This window comes from Crocodylus porosus, unplaced genomic scaffold (genome assembly GCF_001723895.1).
Source record: "Crocodylus porosus isolate Cpor-Errol unplaced genomic scaffold, CroPor_comp1, whole genome shotgun sequence".
Lineage (NCBI taxonomy): Eukaryota > Metazoa > Chordata > Crocodylia > Crocodylidae > Crocodylus > Crocodylus porosus.
The window spans coordinates 13,785,525-13,796,665 of record NW_017728910.1 but is presented as its reverse complement, the minus strand read 5'-3'; the positions used below and the strand labels follow the sequence as shown (position 1 = coordinate 13,796,665).

The window sequence follows — 11,141 nt, the reverse complement described above, 5'->3', positions numbered from 1 at the left end:
CTGACTTCCTGCCCTTTGGGCAGGGGGCTGGACTCAATGATCTCCTGAGGTCCCTTCCAGCCCTAATGTCTATGAAATCTATGATTTTATAGATACTGTTCTATAAGAATTCTACTGGCATTTTTCTATTAGTACTCATAAGAATTTAAACAATCGATCCTATAAACAACAGGATCCCAGCAAGATAAACATCCAATTTTCTCTTTGAATGCCTTTAAGAGAAAATTGGATATTTATCTTGCTGGGATCCTATGGCCCCAACTGACTTCCTGCCCCTGAGGCAGGGGGGCTGGACTCAATCTTCCGAGGTCCCTTCCAGCCCTAATGCCTATGAAATCTATGATCAATCAATCTGAAATTATGGAAAACTGCTATACCTTTTAGCCCACCAGCCTCAAAGACAAGACTGGGGCAAACTTTAAATAAATAATTAGACAATACCTATGAGCTGAAGAGCCAGGATTGTGTCCTTTTGCTCCAATAGGATTTTTGATCGTCTGTTCCTACAGAATGTGGCCTGACCTGTTATCATGATGCATTCTAACATCAGGGAATTATAAATACAGCAAAGAATATTGCCAGCCTGACCAAAGAGTGGCCAGAAGAGATTTATCTTGTTCTTAGAAATACAATGAGACTACCATTGTTTAGATTACAAGTGCAAATTTCTACACATTAAACAAATGGTTCCATTTTTTTTTTAAATTCACATTCCAGCTTTTTAAAAAAAATAAATTACCATTATTGCTGTATGGAGAATTTCACAGAGACCTCTCCAAAGACAAGAACCATTTAACCACTAAAAAAAGTTGCAGAAGGATGAAGAGTTTCTGTAACTTATACCTCATCTCAATTTCAGTCAAGGGACAAATAAGCTGAGGATGGACAAGTGAACTGGAGGTGGTATGGTAATACTCTGTAAAAGTTTAAAGCTTGGTTAGTGACAGCCTGTACTCTTAACTTTCCTCAGCACGAGTTTCATCAGTCAAGCGGACAAGATGCTATTTGTGGTAGACAAGAAACTGTTAGACTTTAAATGTTTATTTCTCACCTGTGCTGCATATTCAGCCTCCTTGTCTTTTTCTAGATTTGAGTCACAGGTACATTTTTGCTTCATCACCTGTTCCAATTTCTTCTCCAAGTCCCTCTGCTCAACATAAAATTCTTCCATTCTTTGAGCATGTTCAGTCTGCAAAGATTCAAGTTCTTTCTGTAAATTCTGCTGTTCTTCAGTTAATTCCTTCATAGCTTTAGAATTACTTAACATTTCCACTTCCTGTCAAGAAAAGATGAGGGTTATACAAAGAATGATTCTAAAGCCAAAAATCAAAATGATTGTTTCTATCAATTTAAAATGTGTTATCACAAAATACTTAGGAGACAAACAGAATGTACATACTGATGGTGTGTGAGTAGCAGCCTTGAATTCTGTAGTAATTATGTGATACAAAAAAGTAGCATTTTCAAGTACCCAGAACTTCCAGAAACCAGCTCACAGGTCCCAAAAGTGAACCTAAGAGAGTAGTGGTATCATTTTATAAATCAATTAATTTACGAAGAACATTACATTTGTTCTTTCTGTGAGTTAAAAGTGCTAAGTTATTACACCATCAGGGTGTGAGATAATGAGCTGGAGCCGAGTGAAATGGCCTGGGATATGACAGTTCAGTCAATTTTGAGGAAGGAGAGGAAAAGGGGGGAAAAGGCTACCAAATTTTCCTCCAGAGTATTAATATTTTTAAACGTTAAGCTAAAAGCTAAGTTGAGTCAAATGTAACCAATTTACTACTTCCAAGTCAAAAGAATAGTTTGAAACAACAGCTCTGGGAAGTTTGAACTGCCCCATTTATCAAAATAGCATTGATCCTAAAATATATGAATGTTAATATTTAAAATATAAATTAAGTGAGACTACTGTCAATTGACACATGCAAGAAACAAAAATGACAATGAAGCAGCTAATACAAGTACATGCAGATCATACAATAGTAGCGTTATGAAAATCTGAACGAAAAATGTTTTGCTGATTCAAATGGGCAAAGCTTAGTCTGTGAGCATAGCTTTACTATTACTAGGCTTTTGTTTTCCTCCAATTCAACCCCCATGCTACAGATCATCTGTAGAGTAAATCTATGTACGATACCTCCATAGACAGAGCTGTCTTTTAAAACAGCTGTGGGAAGTTACAGAGTTCTCTTCTGTGACAAATAAGAAAAAGTATCTGTGGTTTAAGTTTTTTTCTTGACATAGTTCAGCAAAGAAAACTAGGAATGAGGTGATATTCAAGAAAAATCTATTTCTTCTGCAAATGGAAAACCCTGCTTGTTGAACAAACAGAAACTGACAGAATATTTATTTTAAAAGTTAATGTAAAAGAGAATTTCTTGTAAAAGGGGGATATGCGAGATATTATCATAACAAGCAATCAAAACTACACTCCAAATGATCACAAGTAATTTGTAAATTTAAAACAAAGAAACAAAAAGGAAGGTAATATAAGTACTTTCATGAAAGTTTATTTTTTCTTTAATAAATATGTATCATCTTTCATCCACGGATATCAAAGCATTTGCAAAGGTGGATAAGTATCGTTCTCCATTTTATAGAACTGAAAAACGAAATGCAGAAAATGGCTTGCCCAAACTCATGGTAAGAAAATGAAAGAGCTGAGAAAAAAAATGCAAGCTTTTTGATGCCCTATCCTTATCTCCATAACAAGCTTAGAGTTTATACATGCTGCTGTTCATCATAAAAACAACAAGCAGTTACCTGTTTGTGGAACAAGAGGGAAAGAATGGAGTGAAATTATCTTGTGAAGCACAGAACCAGAGTCAAAACTTCAAGATCCACAATTTGCTATTTACTTTATATCAAAGAGAGGACTATGGGCCCGTCTCCACAATGATGGTAGGAGGTCCTAGCACCCAGAGCCTCTACCCTGCCCCATCCATCCATATCCATGACCTACTGCAAACCAGAAGTTTGCTGGTGAAGCCATTCCAAGCCTGTCCACAGTAGCCACCCAAGAATGTCAAAAACTGAGGGCTAAATAGTATGTTAAGAAGCAAGAGGCCAGAGCAGCTTTGCTGGTGTACTTATGGGTTTGGAGCACATGTGGATGAGGCACAGACAGGTCTCTCAGTGGTAGAATTTGTCACTGTCACAGTGTAGACAAGGCCCAGAAGGAAGTACCCACAGAGAAGATACCTGCTACTAATGAATTATTTTAATCTAGCAGGCAAAAGGCATCACAAGAGCCAACACCTGGAAGTTCAAGGTAGAAAAATTCAAATAGGACATAAGGTTTCTTTTATGTTAAAATAATAATTGAACCAAGAGATATGGACAATTTTTCATAACTGGAAGACTTTAGATAAAGATTTGATGTCTTTCTAAAAACTAAACTACAATTGAGTCATAATTGTCTGTGCTTGAGACATGAATTTTTGTGTGAAATTCAATGGTCTGGATTACACAGATCAGAGTAAATGATCAAACTAGTTTCTTGTCATCCTAAAATCTGTGCATGTATGTGGATGTAGAAAAAAGATATAGGGAGTGGTCTTAATGGTGTTACTTAGCCCAGATCTTACAATTTGCAAGTGGATTGGCTCACACAAGTTGAAGACTGAGACCTTCAATGTGTTCCTTAAAATGTAGTAGTGCTAGTATTTATCAATTCAGAGAAAAGATTACCACGGTGGCAATAGCTTGCAAAAAGAACTATGAACCAATTGTAATGTGCTTTCTACTTTATCACAGGGCTAAAGAGGGACTTATGTAGTGCAAAGGTCATCGGGTTTATGTAAAACCAAACTTTCAGTATGCACACACACACACACACACACACACACACACGCTTAAACATCAAGGCGAATTACACGATCACATAAATCACCAAATTACAGACAGCCTGCCCAAACGCAAGGCACTACATAAGGCCTTACTGGTGTAAACGTCAATGTCACTCTCAGTTTTTCATGCACATAAAGCTAACAATAACATTTGGTATGTGAATGTAATGTATTTCCCTAAAGACTGCTTCAATACAATTTTAGCAAGACTCCAAGTTAGTAAGACAGTAAGTACTCTTTGTGTAATACCAGCATTGTTTCTTTCTAGTTAGCAATCAAACAAACCTGCAACAAAAAGAAAAATAAGTACTTTTTTTGAACTACATTAAAATAATGTTGATCTGGATATGACATTTCACTAGTGCTGAATTAAATATAAGCTGTTAATGAATATAACATTGTTATATTGTTTTAAAAGTAAATAACAAGTTCCAGCATATGGAAAAGGAAGAGCTTCTATTTGTCAGTGTGCAGGATTGAGAGAAGACAAAGTTTGCTGACCAAACTTTTTCATCAAATTTTCCAATAAAAATTATGCTCTGATAAATTTGTATGTTATTCCAAACTGAGCTGTAGAAGCATTTGTTGGCTGAACTGGTTTACTATAGAATAAATTAGGCCAGTGCTAGTGACACAAACATTAAATTTAGGAAGGAAGTTCCTATTCTGGTAATGTTAAACATGGCAAGGAAGTCTTAGAATCCCAGGCACCTGATAGAATAAACCCCATAATTTGAATGGAGTAAGTAATATTTTAATTACTAAAGTCAGATACTGGTCAAGTATTTAATTACTCTACCTATAAATTAAACACCATATATGGCAAGTCTGTCTTAAAGATGATTTTTGGTCGTCACACTTAAAAAAAATAAATAAAAATATGCAATACAAATAGAAAGAAAAATGCATACGCATAAAATGAGGCATTAGAAGAAGAAGCACTGTTCATCTCCCTGGGGGTAATCTTAGCATTCAACCTATGGCAAAATCTAACACTTGGCAACTAAGTTGAAAAATCTATTTAGTTTACAACAGAAATCCTAACTTAACAAACTAAAAGTACAAACAAATATGTTATACCAAGATCCCTATTTTCTTAGCATCACTTGTACTTTATTTGCAAGAAAAGTACTAATTCTAGGCCCAATGAGCTAACATGAACAAAGACAGTGTTCTGGTGACAAAAATGAAACTCATTTAGATTGGCACTGTACCATTTGAAGCTGCTGCTTCTTTTGCAATATAATATTCAGTTTTTCTTGCTGCTTAATATAGGTTCTCATTACTTCCTCCATGATTCTTCCCTTGTCATCTTCACAACTGATGTCCTTGAGAGCTGGGGAGAAGGTTGGTGTGTTACTACCTATTTCAACACGGTTAGATGCAGCAGTTGCTTTGGATGAGACATATTCAGATTTTCCACTTCTTGTTGAATTATTTGACAGTGATGGATCTTTGAGAGAGAAAAAGATGACAAAATCATAATGGAAACTTGTTTATATAAATCCCAGACTGACTATAATTTCAAAACAAACTAGAAACCTAAGAATTTATTAAAAAGAATATAGAAACATGAAAAATCATTAGAAAACTAGTTTGACTCTGAACTTTTTCTAAAATAGACATTCTTACACAAAAACCAAAAGAGCCCAAAATAAATTTCAAATTTTCTACTCACCAAAATGTTTATGTTGTTCTGTGCTAGTTTTTAAGTCTATTTTTTCCTGCTCTTCAAGTGACAGCTCTGGGTAGGAGGCACCTTTTTTGCGTTTACTACTACTGAGCTGTTTCTCTGACTGTCCAGGTAAGGATTTCATTACTTCTGAACTTCTGCCTGCTGTTTTTGTAGCTTCTTTGCACTGTGACGTAAGGGACACATTTGGTGCAACCACTTTATCACACATGTAAAGGTAGTAACTGAAAGAGTAGAACAGCAAATTAAAAAAAAAACCCTAAGATTTAACAAACATTGAACAACTAAAGTAAATTTTGTTTAACCTGATCTCAAACATAAAATGTTTTCTAAGCTTAAGGAATTGTAAAGAGAAAATAAGTATTCTTTTTCTAAATTCTTTTCATACAGCTGAAGCTACAGTGATCCACTTCATACAAGTAATTATTTAATCTAGACTCCTCAGACCAGCTCTGTGGCAGAGCCCTAATTTTCCAGTCTGAATGCTTTAAAAAGTCATACAAATAGTTTATAAATAAATAAATAAATAAATGATCTAAGGCAGGGGTGGGCAAAATGCGGCCCAGGGGCCAGATGCAGCCAGCCAGGCCATTCTATCCAGCTCGCGTGGCCCCTAAAAAATTTTGAAAATTAATATTTATCTGCCTATCTCGTGGCCCTCAATGGCTTGCCAAAACTCAGTAAGTGGCCCTCCACTCAAAATAATTGCCCACCCCTGATATAAGGGTTCACATTAAATTTGACCACTTTTGAATATTTTTAACTGGGGGTATAAATCTCTAGATTTTTAGGAGACACCCCAGAACTCTGACATTCCTTAAATTAGCAGCAAAACAGCAAGTAAGATCTTAGATAAAACATCCAACATAACAAACCAACTTAAAGGCTCAAAGTCTGTTAGTTAAAAGTATAATTATATAGAAATGATATTTAAGAGTCAGTACTGAATTCTCCTATTATTAAACTTTGGTCAGTACTAATACAAAAACATTTATTTCATTATCAATGCATCAGTCACACAGCAATTATATAACATTTCTCATCTTAAATGGCAACCAAAAGTTTTGAAGAATCCTAATGAATTGGACAGGTAACATTTTCAAAGACAAGTTTTTTATGCCAATCTTAACCATAAGGACAATGACATATGTGTCCAGTTATACTATAATATGAAGGGAAGACACCATAACCATGCCTGTACACTCAGAGTTCCACGATTGAAACCAACCAATCCCTCTGTTTACATTTAGAACTGGATAGGACACAAAAGGTGCTCATGATTCTGCTGTACCATTGAAGTGACAGATGACCAAATAGGTAGTTGCATGAAATCCATTGGTCTAAACTGATACACTGTGAAGAAGTATTAGAAATATCCTGCTGTGAATCTGCACTGAACACCAATATCCTTTTGCTATAAAACACTGGGGGTTACCATGCTATTGGAGTTGTAGCCATCTGAAAGGACATGCTATACAGTACACTATTTCCATATTATATCCTGTATCATTTATTATATTAACGTATTTTTATGTTAATAAAAATCATTATTTAAAAACTGCAATCAAACTTGTGTAGAAATGCTGTAATAATATTGTTTTTTTTCTTACATAGAGGAAATGGGGAACAGAATGAATGGTTTATTTAAAAAGAAACAAAAACCTGTGCAAGATCACTAAGAAACTACCATTTCAATTAACCTTATTTTTAAAGTCTGTACTCAGCACTGCTAATGTTGCCAAATCTCATAATGCTATCCAAACTTTGTGTTTGTTTTAAGCGCCAGCTCCTAGAATCAAGTTTATACAAGAACCTGTCTTCCCTTTAAATAAATGTGAACTCAGCATACCCCAAAGGCTCAGAAATCAAACAGCAAAGAAGAACTCTTAATTTAAAAAAAGTGTTGACATTTTTAAAGAAAATCTTCTGGGGCTTAACTTTGAATGCTTGGGTTTGGTAATACTGCTGTCATGTGCATTAAAGTGGGAAGAGTTTCCTTAGGAGTTAGAGATGCAAATACAGAGCTCTTGGCAAAAGATCTCAAAGAAATGAGATATGGCAGGCAAGAGTGAAATTACAGAAAGAGAATGGATGCTTACTCTATATTAAATGTAGCTCTTATAAAATGATACAGTCAGTGTAGATCCCACTGAAGGTGCAAATGCAAACAAGACTGAATTTGCTTTATTGTTTGGAGTTGTCTGAGCCCTAAGTCTGCATGTCCTTCTGTGTGAAGACAAAGATACTTCCTTCAGTACCTAAGAATTACATTCATTGACCTGGAGTCAATCATAGCACCAGTCAACTCTACAGTTTGCAATGGAATTAGAGAAGATTTTTTCATATTTAATTATCTCAACCAGCCAAAAGCATAGAGCAAGTATGTTGTAGGACTGTTGTCCACTGTATCTGCCACAGCACGCCTCTGAGCAGCCACATTCACGTAAGACATGAATTCTGTCTCGTCATGCATGCCACTGCCTTTGCTAATCACCTGTGCAGACTTTTGGTATTGTGGAAAGCCTGAAAGACAGTACCTTGTACTGCTAATGCTTTGCCATCCCAGTTAATCTGGCTCAAATATTTCACGAGCCAGGTGGATCACTAAGAAGAACTAGTTATGCTGCACATTAAGACCCATGAATCAAACTTAAGACTGAAGGAAAAAAAAAATGGAGGCAAGCATCATCATCAGAGGCCCACCTAACTCAGGAAGGCAGCCAGATGATTTCATAGCCAGATGGTGGGGCCAGCTGCAAACATTTCAGGGCTTATCATGGGCACCCCCCACTATGATTGGCCAAGGGGCTCTGCCCCCCGCTGCTGATTGGGAGAGAGGGTTGTCTGTCATATAACCCTGACCTTGCCATTGACTGGCTGAGAGGGCTGTCCATCATGTGGCCCCACCCCTTGCTACTGATTGGCAGAGAGGAGCAGGGCCACCCAACAGGCAGCCCTCTCAGCCAATCAGCAGCAAGGGGAAGGGGGAACAGCCATCTTGCTCGCTCACTTGCCCCTGTGCCAGCAGCCTCCTTCCACACTTCCCTAGGGTGGGCTGCGTGGCCAGGAGGACTGCTGGCTCCTGCTACTTTATTTTAGTAAGTTTTCGTTTTTCATTATTTGCCCCACCCTGGGTGGTTTTGCAGAAACTGCCCAATTTCATGATTTCTGTGAAATCCACACAATCACAATTTGGGTAGGTCCCTAATCACCATTCTGAATCTGAAATAGTGTATGTACTTGTTCAGTCTCCTCAGGTTCAGGGTAAGACCCCTCTTCTGGATAAGGCAATACTGGAAGCAGAAACTTTATCTCCTCTGCAAGTCCAGCTCCTCTGTGATGTCTAGACATGGCAACAAGGCTACTACAGGCTCTTCTGCAAACAGTCCTTAAAAAAGGATGTGGGAAAAGAGTTAAGGAGTGGTGATGGTAGCCGTGGACATTGTCCAGTGCCTATTAGTTGCCTGTGATAGTAGTCAAGCCTAGTGAAATTGAGGTTCTCAAGGATGTAACAGGATCCACCATGACACTCAGTGCACCTTTTAAAATCTTCAGTCAAGTACTCGCTAAATTTTTGGAGGCAGAAGTGGCTGAAAAAAGGTGTCTTCTAGATATTCATCCTTGTCAAATGTCCCCAGTTCAGATGTGGTTGAATAGCATGGTCATAGCACAGCTTTAAAAACATCTGCACTCTTTTGGATATCATTCCATCTTGCAACGCTTTTGACATGGCTGAGTCTTTCTCCCTCTTCCTGGTTTTCCTTACCTGATAGAACAAGTGCCAGAAGTTTGTCTGGTAATGTGTCCGCAGAAAGAGATTATTCTTTTCCCTAGCATTTCAAGTAGCCTATGTTTGTCCTATGTTCATCCAGCTGAACACCTCTTCATTTACAATTCTGGATATCCAGCTGATTTTCAAAATTTTTCTTTGCCAACAAAATCCAAATACCCTGATTTACCTTCCAGGTTTTCTTTTTAGTAGGCAAAGATCAGCTTTTGTAACCATACAGGATGGGTCAACCATATTAAACATTTTAGTAAGGTGGACATTGAAATTTAACTTTTTACAACACAGAGACATTTGGAAGTTATAGAAAGAATTTTTGCAATAAGTGCCCTTTTTATTTCAGATAATATCAGATGGAAGTTATGATGAAAACTCCCTAAAGCACAAGTCTCTTCACTTGTTGCACCTTTGCCCCTCAAAGTAGAGATATTGCCAAATCTTGTACATTACTGAGTTTGCTTGCCGCCATTGTATGAGTTTCTTAGCATTTATCATTTCATAATTCTTGCTTGTATTGTTCAAGACACTAACAGCTGAACATGCTTTGAAATAAAGTTTTCTGGAGCTCTTGGGTCTGTTTTTCTTCCATATGCACTCAGGTTGTCAGTCCTAGAGGTAAGATTATATCTTCTGCAAATACTGGGGTGGGTATTCCTAGGGCTTTCTGTGAGTTTAAATCTCTAATTACTTTAACACAGCCCTAGAATATTTCAGGAAATGGCATTCTTTGTTATTTTATCACTTAGTCTCCATTTCAGTATATGGAAAAAGTCATAAGGCCTGCCTTATTGTGATAGCTAAAGCCACTGACATGGCACTTAACTTGAACTCATTTGTAGTCACCTCTAATGGTGCTACAGTGACCTCCCATGATTACTTTTAGTTCTTTCCTATTCTGATGCGAGATCCTAGACAGAAAGGGAGTGAGCTCTTGTCAAAGTTATGCAGTTATATTTTTGCAAACAGCAGTTAATATTTCTACAACGCAAAGCTAAAGTATATCAGAAGAGCATGCTTTGTACTTAAAGTGATCCAGGTTTTTTAGACTCTATTTTGTGCGTGTCCTTTGTAGACTTGTGTTTCATCTGTACTACAAATACCACCAGGACCCTAGGTCTTGGTGATCATATAAATATACAAAGCATTTCAGGGGTATCTAGTATCTCTTTTCCACTTGCTTAGATTTGAAGTCAACACCTTTGCTAAAATCTTTTGGCCAGCTCAAGTATACCTTCCATTGATAGGAAGGACAATCCTGGTTTGAATTCCAGAATATGTAAAAATGCTTGTGGGACTTTTCCTTTATAATTATGATTTTAATATCTTTGCCTCTGTAATTAGGGACATATCCTTTCCAGGAAGTCTTGGCAACCTTAACGTTGAGTATGAGGGGTGGGGTCAGAGCCACAATTTGGCAACAAGGATAATTATTTAGATGGGGACTAAGAATGTTGCCTTTGCACAGGTGTCATCTACTCCCAGATGCAGATATCTGGTGCTGGAGTGGGTGGTCTGACTAACAATTTTACTAAATGGCAGGAGAACCAACAGGGCCAGAGCAGAGCTCAGGTGGTGTTTTCCTCGATCCTCCCAGTCTCGGGCTATGGGCTGAGGAGGGAGAGGAGGATCCACGCGGTGGTGTTATCGGGAAGGCTTTGGCTTCCATGACCACAGCCCACTCTTTGGAGAGAGAGGCAGCGAGCTGCTGGGAAGAGATGGCCTCTACCTCTCTCCTCTGGGGAGGAGGCTCTTCTCAGCCAGGCTGGCTGACCTGCTCCACCGGGCTTTAAACTAAGCCTGCTGGGGG

General features: G+C 37.7%; 1 protein-coding gene across 1 annotated transcript in view; it reads right to left on the bottom strand.

Moving 5' to 3' along the window:
- The window catches only part of SKIL (SKI like proto-oncogene), a 28,587-nt gene that overhangs the window by 6,378 nt on the left and 11,068 nt on the right, over nt 1-11,141 (bottom strand). The window contains exons 3-5 of the mRNA XM_019532726.1: nt 5,533-5,771; nt 5,069-5,307; nt 1,052-1,276 (exon numbers count right to left, since the gene is read on the bottom strand). Coding sequence (XP_019388271.1) covers nt 1,052-1,276; nt 5,069-5,307; nt 5,533-5,771 — 703 coding nt within the window. The remainder of the gene's footprint in view (nt 1-1,051; nt 1,277-5,068; nt 5,308-5,532; nt 5,772-11,141) is intronic.